The following is a 16,046-nucleotide window of genomic DNA, read 5'->3' as shown; positions in this document are numbered from 1 at the left end:
ATCTTTTCATATAGGGGAATGGGGATACAGAAGATAAGTATCTTCTACAATTTTATATGAGCTCATAAATTTATCAGAATTTTACTACTCTCATAAAGTCATCGTGGCGAGGAAAAGAAAGTGGACCCAAGCGGTGTCAAAAGACATGAACTAGTTTGATGAAGTGAAAAAAAAATAAAAATTATATATATATATATATATATATATATATTATAACCCAATTTTGACTATTTTTATTTTAATTATTATTATTATTTTGTTTACTGAAAATGATAAAAAAATGATGATTAATAATAATAATAATGATGAAAAACAAGTAAAATGAAATAAATGAAGAATGAATTAAAATTTAGGTTAAGAGTAACATGATTGGAAGTTTTGGGGTTTAATTAAACTTTGAAATTAATCTAATTAATCCAATCAAGGTTTTAATTGGAGAATTGATAAGTTTTAAGACTTAATTGAGCTTGAAATTAATTTAATTAATCCAATCAAGGGTTTAATTGGAGAATTGATAAGTTTTAAGACTTAATTAAGCTTGGCATTAATTTAATTAATCCAATTAAGGGTTTGATTGAAGAATTGATAAGTGTTGAGACTTAATTAAGCTTGAAATTAATTTAATTAATGAAATCAGGGACTTAATTGAAGAAATATCAAAGTTTGGGGTTTAATTGGGGTCCGAATTGAAAACATTAAAACCCAAGGACCAGCTTGAAAATGGCGCGGAAATGAAAGGATCCAATTACGTTTTAACCAGGGGCTTGAGTGCAAACTTATAAGAATTCCAAGGACCAAATTGCAAGCAGCCTTTAGAACTAGAAAACGGGGTCGTTTTGCAGCAACTGTTCACCGTCTTCTTCCTCTGCAATGGCTCTGCCATTAAAGGCAGAGGCGTTTTATTCGTTGGCAGCAACGCTTACTCATTGAAGGTGACCAGTTACAAGGCATTTAGGAGGCGGCCGTTACCACCGGTTCTGGCCTTATAAAAGGAGAGGGAATCACAGAACCGAGAGAGAGGGGGAGGCCAGGACACAGGCGAAGACAGGGGGGAAAAACCGAAACCAGGGGGATTGAAGGGGTACGAAATAGAGACAAGAAAACAGAGGAAGACGAACAACACAAGGCGGCTGACGAAAACAACCCAGAACAGAGGGGAACTGGAAACGAAGAGGAAGAAAAACAGGGAAGCATCGGCTAGCCAACGCACGAGCATTAGCCTTGTCTCGGGTTGCGCCGCCCCCTGAACAGACGAACAAACCAAAACAGAAAAAAAGAAGATCGAGGAAGGCAAGGATCAATGTTTCTAGCTCTGTCTTCGTCCCAGAATGCAAGCAAATAAAAAAAACAGAGAAGCTGCATGAATTGATCAAGTCGGCCATTCACCTTCAGTTTCTGCTCCGAGTCATTAGCAATGGAAGAAATAAGGCCAGAAAGACGCAAGGAAAGGTGGAAAAGGTGCCCTGCCAAGCGTGGTTCATTCACACAGAAGGAGCTCTGCCATCGTCTTCGTCGCCTCCATCCTGTTCCCAGGTAAGTATCTCTAGTGTTTGCAAAATAATTCCCCCAACACTGTGCAGTTGAGATTTAATTGATTGTAGCCAGCGTGTGTGAACAATTCACGCGCGCTGGCGGGCAAAAGTCGCCTAGTGACCAGGCTGGGTCCAGCCTAGCCCAGCCCAAAAAAATATATGATGGGCTTGGCCGTGCCCAGCCCAAAATAAAAAATAAAAAATAATATAAAAATAGGAAAACAAAAATGGTAGGAAAAAAATGTGTATGCATGAATAAAAATAATATAAATTTATTGGTTTATTCACTGACGCCAAAGTCAAGAATAAAAAATACCAGCTTAAATTTATATTATTTTTATTCGTTGTATTTTATTTTATTTAGCTAGAAAAATAAAAAAATATGTGCATGTATAAAAATAAATTTATTGTTATTTATTTATTTATTGGCGCTAGAGTTGAGAATAAAAAAAATATTAATCTAATTTATTTTATAACTACGTAATATTTACCAACGCTAGAGTTGGAAATATTCGTAGTTGAATATTCACTGGCGTCAAAGTCAGTAATATTATAAGAAAATTATCATAGCATAAACTAATAAACATTTAGCAATTTAAGATGAAACTAGCAATGCAGCCTATCTCAGGCAGGACGTTTAAGGGATGATAATATTTTTTCTTTTACATAACCAGTCCCGAACCATAGAATCTTTGTTGACCAGTTAGGGTTCCTAGTGACCATAATATTAGGTGGCGACTCCTTAAACAAGATCTTTTTTCTAAAAGAACAAGATGCTAGAAATCTGTTCTTTTTCTATAATCAAAGATAATTTTTAAGGTCATCGTGATGTCGGGTGCGACATATATATATATTTCAAAAGTTTGATTGATCCGCTAACCTACGGGTAAACTCGCTCTACTTGGTATTAAAACAAACTAAAATTTTGTTGTTGAAATTATATATTACTTCTCTCAAGTGTCAACAGATTTTTCTTGTAAAGAATGATATGTAATGTTGGTTTATTTTAAGTATTTAGAAGTATGGTGATTTTTATTTTTGAATACATTTTAAAAATAAATTTTACTTAAAAAAAATTAAAATGATATTTTTTTAGTTTTTTTTTATAATTTTAATTTGTTAATATCAAAATTAAAAGGTAAATTATTTTAATATATTTTAAAATAAAAAATACTTTTAAAAAACAACACACACCATAATACCAAATACACAATAAGGTACGAGTGAGAATTGCAAATTGACTACATTTTTATGAACATAATTTGATGTCATATATACATCATTGTTTAATAGTTATTGAATCATAGTTGAAACTCAAAATAGTTTTTTTATTTTTTTGCTATCAACTCATATGTCCATGATTGATTTGTTGTTTAGCGAACAAACATCAATTTTCTTATCTACAAAGTTTTCTTGTTGGAATCTCATCCCCTCCAATTATCTCGGGTTTTATAAATATTTTCTTTTGTTTGTTAAAACAAAAAATATTAGAAATCTTAACCGTAATTAGATTTTCCATCTTTTATTATTTTATTTTATTTAATCAAATTTGATCTTTAGGTTTTTAAATTTTTTTTTTTCTATTGATTATTTTTTTTGTTGAATTTGTTTTTTCAATTCTATCCCTAATTATTTTGGTTGGTTGAGAATTTGACATTATGATTTTTTCAAGTTTACTTTTTATGGTGCAATTTGGCCTTATAATTTATGTCACATGCTTTGAAGATTATATCAAGTATGACTTTTTAGATCTTTTAAATTATTTATTTTTGAATTTTATCCTTTAATATTGAGTTGGTTGGAGATTAACTTTCGTTATTTTTTCTTAACTTTTCCTACTATGATATTTTCTCGATCTTATGTCATAGTTCATGGATTTTGCAGATTCACCAGGGTTGAATCAAGTCTTTTTTTCATCATTTTTTTTAAATATTATTTTTTCAATTTTATCCTTTAATATTAAGATGGTTTTAGAATTGAGCTTCATAATTTTATTCAATTTGCTTTCCACGGGGTTACCCTAGTCTCACGACTAGGTTATAAATTTGACGTGCTAGCTCGAACAGACTCAGGTCAATTTCTTTTTTCTTTTTTAGAATTTTTTTCTTTTTATTTTCTCCATTCGATATTTTATTTGTTGGGAATTGAGATTTTTTTTATGCAATTATCATGTTCTCAATTAATTTTTACTTGAATTTGAGCCTTTTCTTCTTCTTTCAATAAGAAAATGTTATTTTTATGATACTGCTCTTAAAGCTAATTAACCAGGAATCCCTCTTTCTTCTGCCTTTTTCTTCAGCTAAAGAATTGGGGATTAAGGACACATTGCCAGCATATTTGGACTCAACAGTTCTACCCTAAGATCTGGTAACAGGAGTAACCTTTGCTTCTGGTGGCTCAGGATTTGATCCCTTGACACCCAAATTAGTGTTACAACATTCTCCTTTTGTCTTTCTATACTCTTTTCAACCACTAATTTCTTATACTAATTATCGTACGTCACTGCGTGTGGCGTCAGCTGTTTGGCTATTTTTTGTTATGCTTGATTGGTTTTTTGGGAGTTGCTACATAGTATTTAATTGAAGGCTATTAGAAAACCCGAGTGTATTGGTCTTGTCCGAAATTTATGGGTAAGGGACTGGTTGTGGTTAGGAAATGTATTAGCACTCATAACGCACCCTACCTTAGGTAAGCTGCTTCGCGGTTTTGATGTGTCAAAGAAGTTTTAAAAATTTTATCTTTTCATCAGATATTAGAAATATGAATTACTTTTAAGTTCATAATTCTTGATCGTAAGCAAATCAAAATATTAAATTCTTCTTTATTCTTTGCGATTTTATCATAAACAAAAATTAAAAAAATAAAAAAATTCATAAAAAATACAAACAACACATTCACTTTCACTATATTTTTTTTCCTTTTCTTCATTTTCTTTTTCTTTTTTACATCCACATTACAAATTATAAAAATTCAAAACTAAACAAAAATTACATTAAATAATTTGAAAATTACAAAACAGCCCCTAAAACTCCAGGAATTGCAGGGAAGTCTTTCTGGATCACAAAAACAGTGGTGGCGCGTGGGTTCACTCACTGCCGTGAGAACAACCCGGAAACAGGGTGATCAAGATTGGCTTCTTCTTCTCTTCTTTTCCTCACCGACGGTGAAAATCACTGTCACCTGCAAAAGGAGAAAAACACACAAGCCAGTTGATTTTAATTTCTTTCTCCTTCCCGGTCTCAGGTCTTTTTTTTTTCTTTTTTTTTTTCTGCTCTAATTTGTTGTTCTTTTCTTCTTTCAGTGGCCAATCTAGCGGTTGGTGAGGGAGTTGCAGTGGTGGTCAAGGCGTTGATGGTCTTCACTCATGTTGGTAGCAGTGGCGGTTGGGCTTGCTGCTGTCGCCTACGGTCACTGGAGCTGCTATGGAGATAGGAGAGGTTGCTAGCGGTGTTGAGGTGGAGGAATGGACAGATCAGTGGGTGTCGGTGTGGCGGGGGGGGCGACTGTTGGCTCTTGGGGGCTGCCGTGTGTTAGCCGCTGCTGGAGGAAGCTTTGATGTTGATGGAGATCAAGAGATCGGGGAAGATAGGAAGGCGGCTGGCGAGAGGGGAGAGTGAAGGGGAACGACTCTGCCCTTTTTTTTGTCTTGGCGAGTTGTGGTTATTGAAGCTGCAGTGGAGGAGAAGCTGGGTCTGCTCAGGTTAGATGAAGGGAGAGGTTACTGGTTTCATCAGATGGGAGGCTGTGAGCAGGGAAGATGAAGATGGTGAGTGGCGGCTTGAGGAAAAAAAAATGAAAGCCCGGGGGGAGAGGGGCGACAGGCTTGGTAGAGATAGAGTTTTAGGGTTAGGTTTAGGGTTCGGTTTAGGGTTTATTGTGTTTTTTTTTTTTTTCAAAATTGCCCCCTCTCCCTCCTTGTGTGTGTTGTAGAGACTAGTATTTATGGTTAAAAATATTGCTAGGTTTCCCAACTTGATCCCTTAACTTCTTTTTTTTTTTTTGTAAATTTGATTTTTCTTATTTTTGTGGATTTTTCTTATCAACATCGACTCGAATGAGGAAAATCAGTGATTTTAAAAATGACGTGTTAAAAGTCGAACACGTTCCAAATATTTTTGAAAATTTAAATTCTTTCGAGATGATGTTGAAAATGCTAAAAACGATGTAAATATATTAAAAAAATGCATTTTTTGGATTTTCGTTGTTTTTCATTATTTTTGGATTTTTCTTAAAAATTTATCTAAACATGGGTCAAAAATTGGATAGCAACACTAATCTTAATCAAACTTGATTACAGTCAGTTATATTTACTGTATCTGCATTTTATTTTATTTTCCAAGGAATTATATGAACTCGGAGCAAGAAGGATAGGATTTTTCAGTGCACCACCAGTTGGATGTGTTCCAGCGCAGAGAACTTTAGCTCGGGGAGCTGGAAGAAAGTGCGCAGAAAACTTAAACGAAGCAGCAAAGTTATTCAACTCCAAGCTATCTCAAAAGTTGGATTCTCTTGGAAGCAGCCTGCCTGATGGCAGGTTTGTCTATATGGATGTCTACAATATACTGCTAGATCTCATTCAAAACCCTAAAAAACATGGTACTAAAATTACCCATTTCCTTGATTTTTTGATACGTTGGATAAGTATCCAATGCTTTTTAGAATCTAGAACATATCAGATCAGTTAGTGTACATATTGGATCCGTATGAACATGTGAAGGATTTTGAAGTATTCGTGGTTCGTAACCTGTGCTGATTTCGTTGTTTTCAGGTTTCCAAGTTGCTGATAAAGGATGTTGTGGTACTGGGGATATCGAGGTATCTATATTATGCAATCAATATACTCCTGTGAAGTGTGCAAATATTTCCGATCATATATTTTGGGACAGCTACCATCCAACTGAAAGTGCTTATAAGGCACTCGTTTCTCCTCTCCTCGGACAAAATTTGAACAAATTCTTTTGATGTATCTCAAGCTTCTATATGTCGTCGTCTTTTCATATAACGGAGAAAAAAAACTTTGTTATTGAAATTGGGTTGATATTGCCAACTACAAATTTGTCGGCTGTGACCAATTCCAGCTGAGAATTTTCTATATATATATATATATATATATATATATATATATATATATATATATATATACAAACTCAAATTCAATGAGCCTAAAAAACCTTTCAAAACCACATTCCTTAGCTTAGTAAATAGAAGGACCTAACTCTCTTTGATTCAGCTTAGGAGAAGAACCCAGTACACAAGAGCATAATTACATTTTAAATTTTATTTTATTTTTATATTTTTAAGTGTATAAAAGTTATCTAAAAACTCATTTTATTTACAATAAAATTAATGTTGTGTAAGAGATAGTATGTAAAAATTTGTTAAGAGGCTACCCTATTTCCATTTATATTAATGCTATGTAAATAATGGATATAAAAGTCTTCTAAAAAACCCATTATATTCTTATTGATATTAATGTTGTAAAATAAATAATAATAGATCATATTTCTATTAATATTAATACATATTTTAAAAGTATTTTTGCTCATTAAAGGAAACTAGAATCTTACAAAAAAAAAATACTAATGATGGTTACCGGAAAAAAAAAAGAAAAAATATATTCGATACATTTAGAAATTAACAAATACTATTTTTTTTTGGAGTGCAAGAAGTCGATTTCATAATGAACAAAGTATTAGAACTAAAATAAAAATATTTTTCAAAACTTGGGGGTTCGATCCGTTGGCACTTTACACTACAACATGGTTTCGACTCCTGTGAAGGATGATCCAAGAACATTACCAAACGAAAGTAGAGAATAAGTTATTCTCTAAAAAAAAGAAAAACAACACAGATAAAAAATATAAATTAAGGAAATCATAACAGTGTTAAGGAAATCAATTTAACAACACACATAAAAAAATCTAAATTAAGGAAATCAATCATAACTGTGCTAGAATGAGTGATCAATTGGGGCATATAATGCGAAGACACAACGCACACATAAAATGCATGAAGAGAGGTTAGTTTAATGCAGGCTCAAAAAAAGCATGGCAAAAAACGTGGTTGCTTATATACCAGACTAGCTGTAGCATTCCCATCTGCAATTGCAGTCATCCACAATGAACCTACTGCCCCCCTTTCATCTTGTCCTTTTTTTAATGAATTATAAGTGTATGGCCCTCAGATTTTTTTTTTTTTTTTTTTAAAAAAAGTGAATCTCTCGAGTCACGAAGATTTGAAGAGAGGGTAGCCCAAAAACTTAAAAGAAGTAAGATCCACCTCTACACTTTACGTGCCACCTTTATTTCTTCCGTGGTTGATACTGCATTGCGAGGTGATTTTAAAAAATTATTGTAATTTAAGAATATATTAAAATGATTTTTATTATATGTGTGTGTGTATATATATATATATATTATTTTTAACATTAAGACATCAAAACTATATAAAAAAAAACATTAAAAAAACTTCAACACAGTATATTTTAAGTGAAATACATTAAAAAAACCAGAAACTATTGCAATCTCGAACACATTTAAAGGTGACAAACTTCACTGTTACACCTCGCAAGTTTCGCTGGGGCAATTTTCGAGTCTTGATCGTGGCTAATTCTGGTTAGGATCTCCTAGCAGAATATCCACTTAATTATATGTACAGAAAAGTTGAATTACTAGCTTGAGGATAGGTTTTCTTGAGTTTCAAGGGTTGTTTGGCTTGATTTCTACTTGACAAGTACGGTACTAATCTGGCACTTAGTTGAGTTTGATTTGCTACTCCTGGAAGTAATTACTTGACAAGACCGATCACATATCTGATTCATCAAGTTCACAAGAAAGTCTCGAACAAACAAATAAATTATTGTGACAGATGAGCACACGTACTGAAGATACTTAACTTAAGAAATTTCTGTCGCACCGTACCAGAAGCCCTCTCTCCCTCCAAATGCCGGGGTGATTAAGTATTCGATTGGAAACACGGTAGATACCGTGTTTTTAAAAATTTTTATTTTTTTTATTATTAAAATTTAATATAATTTATATATTTTGATTATTTTGATATATTAGTGTTAAAAAATATTTTTTTAAAAAATAAAAAATTATCATTGACATGCATTTCAGTAAAAAGTTATTTAAAAAACAACATCTACTACACTGCCGAACATATTTTTAATTTATTGCATAATAACTCGAGAGGTTGCAAGAAGGGCAATAGGGTATTTGTAATTTAAACATGTTTTTATATTTTAAAAATGATTTTTTAATTTTTTATATTTTCAATTAATATTTTATTATTATTTTAATATGCTGATATGAAAAATAAATTTTTTTTAAAATAAAAATAAATATTATTTTTGTATTTTGAAACGAAAAAATATTTTTAAAAGTAACCATTATCAAACTTCTAAATACACTTTTAATGATTTATGTTTCACCCTACTACTTTTTAGTTTTAATCTTTGAACAAATAATTAGATAAATTTATTTAAAATGTACTTTTAAAATCATCTAAAAAACCTAATTTTAATTAAAATGTAAATTAGTTTATTTAGTAGCACTATGTTATGTAAGTTTTAATTAAACTATTATGTCATGTTATGTAAAATCTTAATTAAACTGTCTAGGATAAAAAAAAAATTCTGAATGTAAAAAAAGTCTAGGCTAAAGGGAACTAATTGCTATTGTTATTAAACCTAGCTCCACATGTCAGCCTTAAAACTTATTGACCTACCTTATTGTCGAGCCTATATTTAAAATTAAACCGCATGAAATTTATATTGATGTGACCTAGTCGGCTAGGTAATTTTAAAGGCAACTTGAATAGCTGGTAAAAAAAAAATGGTTTGTCATTAAAAATTTTTTTTCAAGATGACACTTTTTTTTTTATATTAAGATTATGATATATTGAATCAACTTGGGTTTCGCGGTTTAACTCACCAAATTCGTAATTCAGGTCATGGACTCCACTGAATTTAATAACTTTATTTTTACTTAATTATACGATAAAAAATAAAAAAATATCAAATATCAGAATATTTGTTTGAAACTTTAATAACCTTATAGAAAAAAAACTAAAATAAATTATGAATACCAATTTAAAATCAACTAAATATTGAATGATGAAATTGAAAAACAATCAATAAAGAATTAAATTCAAATTCAAAAGAATGAAATTAAAAAAAAAAAGCAAAGGAAAAAAAAAGGGACCTCCTTCACTAAGAAAAAGAAAAGGAAAGAAAGAAAATATTTTATTTAGTGTTTATATGAAAAGTTATGGAGGAGATTCATATCCTATTTTTCTTAGCATGGAGTATAATATAATTGCTTCAAAAGAATTGAAAAAAAAAAATCAATTGCAAGAATTACACGGGTGGATATTATTTATTTAAAATAGTGCTTACATCACATGTATGGATACTTCCACAATCAACTAATTCCCTCTCCATATAAATGGACAAGCAAGGAACCATTCGAGACGCCAAAAACATTTTTCTCCTGCTTCAACCTAATCACATAAGGAGGGATCGAGAAAGCCAGTGAAGATATTATCAAAAACCATGAAGTTTCTTTTATTGAGACTAACGTCTTGTTGCTTTTATCCTACCTTGGTGCTCTTTCTCACTGTTGTATGCAGCGTTAAATCTTCGGTGAAGCTACCACCTAATGTTACTGTTCCAGCACTTCTGCTATTTGGGGATTCCATAGTTGATGCAGGCAACAACAACAATATTCGAACACTTATCAAATGCAACTTCCCTCCTTACGGCAAGGATTTTGAAGGAGGAGTTCCTACTGGAAGGTTTTGTAATGGAAAAGTTCCTTCGGACATCATAGGTATGATAACAAAACCTCCCTCCCTCTCTCCATAACATTTCAAAGCTAATATTTAGTTTTAGGGCTCACATGTCCTGAAACTCCTCCTGGATTTCCAAGCTTGATATATTTGGAGGAGTCAGTAACGTCATGTCCAGCATGTGGATGGTAGTTCTTCATTGGCAATTAGAAAATAATTTGCTTATTATATAAAAAAAAGAAGCCCAGCATGTGGTACGTACGTTTGGTAAAACTTTCAGGTAGATCCCAATGGCAGAAAGTTTCCTCATCTCTGCTTTGAAATGATAATGATTACACTTTACCTCTCTTCTTCTGAAACAATAATTTGTTTCCTGAAATGGGTTCATTTGGAAGGTGGAGTAGTAAAATTCAGACTCTTTAAACACAGCAAAAGCCATAAAAGAAAGGTCAAGATGCTTAATCGAATCTCAAAAATGTCACAGCCTTTTAAATTATGATGCTGCTCTTTAAGCTAATTGACCAGAAGTCCCTCTTTCTTCTGCTTTTTTTCTTCAGCTAAAGAATTGGGGATTAAGGACACAGTGCCAGCATATTTGGACTCAACAGTTCTACCGCAAGATCTGGTAACAGGAGTAACCTTTGCTTCAGGTGGCTCAGGATTTGATCCCTTGACACCCAAATTAGTGGTACAACATTCTTCGATTGTCTTTCTTTACTCTTTTCAAACACTGATTTCTTATACTAATCTTGATCAAACTTGATTACAGTCAGTTATATCGTTGTCGGATCAATTAAAATATTTGAAAGAATACATAGGGAAGCTGGAGGCGATGATCGGAAAGGAAAAAACAAAGTTCATCTTAAAGAATAGTCTATTTTTGGTAGTAGCAGGCAGTGATGACATTGCCAATACCTATTTTACAATACGTGCTAGGAAATCGCAATACAATGTTCCGGCTTACACTGATCTAATGGCGAACTCAGCTTCTAGTTTCGCGCAGGTAAATGCATAAACTTGAATATTTTCGTATCGGTTATATAAATATTTCTTGCTCAGTATTCATATTAATTTCTGTATCTGCATTTTATTTTTTTTCCAAGGAATTATATGAACTCGGAGCAAGAAGGATAGGATTTGTCAGTGCACCACCAGTTGGATGTGTTCCAGCGCAGAGGACTTTAGGTGGGGGAGCTGGAAGAAAGTGCGCAGAAAACTTAAACGAAGCAGCAAAGTTATTCAACTCCAAGCTGTCTAAGAAGTTGGATTCTCTTGGAAGCAGCCTGCCTGATGGCAGGTTTGTCTATATGGATGTCTACAATATACTGCTAGATCTCATTCAAAACCCTAAAAAACATGGTACTAAAATTACCCATTTCCTTGATTTTTTGATACGTTGGATAAGTATGCAACGCTTTTTATAATCTAGAACGTATCAGATAAATTATTGTACATATTGGATCCGTATGAACATGTGAAGGATTTTGAAGTATTCGTGGTTCGTAACCTGTGCTGATTTCGTTGTTTTCAGGTTTCCAAGTTGCTGATAAAGGATGTTGTGGTACTGGGGATATCGAGGTATCTATATTATGCAATCGATATACTCCTGTGAAGTGTGCAAATATTTCCGATCATATATTTTGGGACAGCTACCATCCAACTGAAAGTGCTTATAAGGCACTCGTTTCTCCTCTCCTCGGACAAAATTTGAACAAATTCTTTTGAGGTATCTCAAGCTTCTATATGTCGTCGTGTTTTCATACACCGGAGAAAAAAACTTTGTTTCTTACGAATAATGGTTGAATTGGGACGAGGGAAGTGTTGGCATGAGTTGTCCTCTACCAGATTAAAGAAGGAAGATCAGCAATATATTTATTTGTGAATTAAGCCCATTAATATATAACTATAATTGGAAGTTTACGTTATTTACATTATTTACGTTATGGTAACAATTTGTTATATATATTCCCTTATTTATGTAAATAAAGATATTGAAAACAAAGAAGGATTTCTCTCTATTTGTTCCTCCATTCTGTCATGGTATCAAAGCATACCGATCCTTTTTAATATCCTACCAATCATTCTTGTCTCCTTCTATGGCTGATACTGAACCCCAAACTGAGGAATCTCTATCTTCCTCCATCCTAGCCGAATTAACTACGAGAATGACTGAAGTTTTGAGCAAAACTTCAGCCCCAACCCAGACTTCTGATGGTGCAACTGCACCAATCGGCATTAAGTTGGATGGCACCAACTATGCACTTTGGTCCCAGGTGGTTGAGATGTATATCTCAAGCAAAGACAAACTGGGATATATAAATGACGACCTATCTTAACCTCCTCAAACATATTCTACTTTTTGACGATGGCGTACTGACAATGCAATTGTTAAAGGGTGGCTGATAAATTCCATGCATCCCTCTCTTGTCAGTAATTTCATCCGCTTCCCTACAACTAAATTGGTGTGGGATGCAATTGCTACTACATATTTTGATGGCAATGACACCTCCCAGGTGTATGACCTTCGGCGACGTGTGACACGCCTTAAACAAGTTAACGGTTCACTGGAAAAGTTCTATAATGAACTCCAAGGTCTCTAGCGCGAAATCGACTTTCGTCGTCCAAACCCGATGGAATGCCCAACAGATATTCAACATTACAATTCTCTTATTCTAGAAGAACGAGTATATGTATTCTTGGATGGTCTTGATGACCATTTAGATCATATCAGGTGTGATGTTTTGCAGATAAAACCATTCCCAACAGTAGAGCAAGCCTATGCACATGTTAGGAGGGAAGCTCTTCGTCAAGCAGTGATGACCACATGCGTTGATGATCTAGCTGGAGCAGGCTTGGCATCCAAAAGTTTCAAACACAGCTCACATTCTCTCTATTTTCATGGTGGCAAATCTGCTTCCAGCTCTAAATCCCGAGCCACCTTTGATGGCACTAAATGCTCTCACTGTGGGGGGGCAAAACATACTCATGAGACCTGTTTCAAACTTCATGGGTATCCTGATTGGTGGCATGAGCTTCAGGCTCGGAAGCCTCGTGATGGTGGCAATATAGGACAGGCTACAGTGGCAATGGCAGCAGAACCACACCTCTCCCTTATTCCAGCGGCTAAAATTATTGGTGGTACCACTGGACAAGCTGCAGTGGCTGCAGCAGACTCATAAGGTAATGCTCTACTTGGTTCTAATCAGGAAGCTGACTGCAATGACTGGATACTTGATTTAGGAGCAACATACCACATGACTTTTGATGCCGATGATTTCTCTCGGCAATCCCCTCCAAGGCGAACTAGCATTGCAAATGCTAATGGAGACATTTCTTCGGTAACAGGGGCTGGGACAGTAATGATATCACCAACCCTATCATTGTCTCATTCGTTACTTGTGCCTTCTTTATCTCACAAGCTATTATCCGTGAGTTAGATTACTAAAGCCTTGAACTGTGTTGTGCTCATTTACCCTATGTTTTGCCTTATTCAGGATATTCTCACCAAGGAGATTGTTGGGCGTGGTACTGAGAGGGGGGGCTCTATTATATGGAAGATATTAGTATTGGACGAGCACATCACATGCATCATTCAAGTGACCTCAAAATGAAATAAATTTTGCTTTGGCACCATCGGTTAGGCCATCCGTCGTTTGGTTATTTACAACATGTGTTTCCTGATTTATGTTCGGGTTTGTCGAATTTGATATTAAATGTGAGACATGCATTTTAGCTACAAGTCATCGATTTACTTATCCATTGAGTATGAATAAGAGTGATATTCCTTTTGCCTTGATTCACTCTAACGTATGGGGTCCTTCCCCAAAATCTACTATGTCTGGTTTTCGCTAGTTTGTGATATTTGTTGATAACTGTACTCGAATGACTTGGATTTATCTATTGAAACATAAAAATGAGGTTTTTCATGTATTTAAATCATTTCATAGAATGATTCAGACTTAGTTCGCAGCTAAGCTCCAAACGCTTTGATCAGATAATGGTGGCGAGTATGTGAATCAACAATTTTGTAATTATTTCCACCACTATGGACTAATTCATGAGACCTCATGTCCTCAGACTCCGTAACAAAATGGTATTGCAGAACGCAAGAATCGCCACATTCTTGAAACTGCTCGAGCTTTGTTACTTGGAGCTCACGTAACTAATCACTACTGGGGTGATGCTGTTGCCACGGCTGTCCATCTCATTAATCGCATGCCTTCAAAAGTTCTTGAGTTTAAGACTCCGCTACAGGTCTTGTCAACCTATGTGTCATTACCCATAATATCGATGCTTTTGCCACGCATCTTTGGTTATGTTGTGTATGTTCACCTCCACAAGAATTAACGCACGAAACTTGATCCATGTGCCATTCGTTATCTTTTTCTGGGGTATACTACACAACAAAAAGGGTACCGATGCTATGACCCGATTACTAGGCACACATATGTGACTATGGATGTCTCGTTCCTTGAATCTGACAAATTCTACTCTCCTATTGCATCCAATTCTTCTCTTTAGGGGGAGACACAAGTAAAAAAAATGAATTGGTTGACATTTGACTGGTTCAAAAACACTGATATGACACCGAATACAACTTAGCCTATTATCAGTCAGGAATCTAATCAAGAGTTGACATCTCCGGAAGCTGAAGTAACATCTCCAGAAGCAGTAATAGTAACATCTCCGGAAGCTGAAGTAACACCTCCAGAAGCAATAATAATACCCCCACCACTCTTCAATATCCAATGACCCTTCTCCTGAGAATATCATTGAGGTAAGCTCTCCTATCCCACCTCACATTCCTGATGATATGGATACCCTTGTTGGCTATGAGTTACCTTTCAGGCAAAATCGAGGAAAACCATCAAACAGATATTCTCCAGAACTAGAGGATCAAAGATCAAGATATCCAATTGCTAATTATGTTTTGACAAAGAAACTATCTGAACCTCTCAAGAACTTTGTGAAAGAACTCTCCTTACATCATATTCCCACGAGTGTTGACGAAGCTTTGGATGACTCCAGGTGGATCCAAGCTATGAAGGAGGAAATGGAAGCTTTGCTGAAAAATAAAACGTGGACTCTTGTTTCTTTACCAGTAGGTCAAAAAATAGTGGGATGTAAGTGGGTATTCTCCATCAAGTACAAAGCCGATGGGTCAGTTGAAAGGTACAAAGCAAGGCTAGTGGCAAAGGGCTATACGCAAACCTATGGCATATATTATCAAGAAACATTCTCACCTGTTGCAAAATTGAGTACTGTCAGAGTTCTATTATCTCTAGCAGCAAATCTTGATTGGCCATTATACCAGTTTGATGTTAAAAACACGTTTTTACATGGAGATCTTGAATAAGAAATCTACATGGATGTCCCTATAGGATATATGGCAAACTCTGAAGCTAAGATCGTGTGCAAACTACAAAGAACTTTATACGGCCTAAAGCAGTCTCCTAGAGCATGGTTTGGGCGTTTGAACTCAGCAATGAGGAAATATGGCTTCCAACAAAGCAACTCGGATCATACTTTATTCTTAAAACATCATCGAGGTAAGGTAACAACTTTGATAGTGTATGTAGATGATATGATCATTACAGGAGATGACTCAAAGGAAATAGCAAGACTTCAAGAGCAATTGGCCATAGAATTTGAGATGAAAAATCTAGGACTCAAATATTTTCTGGGAATTGAAGTTGCTAGGTCAAAACACGGCATATTCCTTTC

At 34.4% G+C, this 16,046-nt stretch overlaps 3 protein-coding genes across 3 annotated transcripts; all 3 read left to right on the top strand.

The window, feature by feature from the left end:
- The first annotated feature begins 1,414 nt into the window (after window positions 1–1,414).
- On the top strand, window positions 1,415–6,534 carry LOC118052626 (GDSL esterase/lipase EXL3-like). The gene is made up of 6 exons (XM_035063622.2): window positions 1,415–1,533; window positions 3,417–3,426; window positions 4,910–5,145; window positions 5,208–5,232; window positions 5,873–6,128; window positions 6,301–6,534. The coding sequence occupies exons 1-6, from the start codon at window positions 1,415–1,417 to the stop codon at window positions 6,492–6,494; spliced, it is 840 nt and encodes a 279-aa protein (XP_034919513.1). The 3' UTR covers window positions 6,495–6,534.
- Window positions 6,535–10,003: 3,469 nt separating this feature from the next.
- Window positions 10,004–12,338, top strand: LOC118052670 (GDSL esterase/lipase EXL3-like). The gene is made up of 5 exons (XM_035063674.2): window positions 10,004–10,363; window positions 10,880–11,010; window positions 11,092–11,325; window positions 11,426–11,681; window positions 11,854–12,338. The coding sequence occupies exons 1-5, from the start codon at window positions 10,087–10,089 to the stop codon at window positions 12,045–12,047; spliced, it is 1,092 nt and encodes a 363-aa protein (XP_034919565.1). The 5' UTR covers window positions 10,004–10,086; the 3' UTR covers window positions 12,048–12,338.
- A 149-nt stretch (window positions 12,339–12,487) lies between these two features.
- Window positions 12,488–15,678, top strand: LOC118052625 (uncharacterized). Its single transcript, XM_035063621.1, has 8 exons — window positions 12,488–12,617; window positions 12,717–12,914; window positions 12,999–13,480; window positions 13,529–13,678; window positions 13,817–13,847; window positions 14,425–14,576; window positions 14,925–15,020; window positions 15,100–15,678. Exons 1-8 carry the CDS (start codon window positions 12,488–12,490, stop codon window positions 15,676–15,678), a joined length of 1,818 nt encoding a protein of 605 aa, XP_034919512.1.
- The last annotated feature ends 368 nt before the right edge of the window (window positions 15,679–16,046 follow it).

The sequence above is a fragment of the Populus alba genome, chromosome 2 (genome assembly GCF_005239225.2).
Source record: "Populus alba chromosome 2, ASM523922v2, whole genome shotgun sequence".
Lineage (NCBI taxonomy): Eukaryota > Viridiplantae > Streptophyta > Magnoliopsida > Malpighiales > Salicaceae > Populus > Populus alba.
The sequence above is the reverse complement of the archived record's forward strand: the minus strand, read 5'-3'. Positions and strand labels throughout refer to the sequence as shown.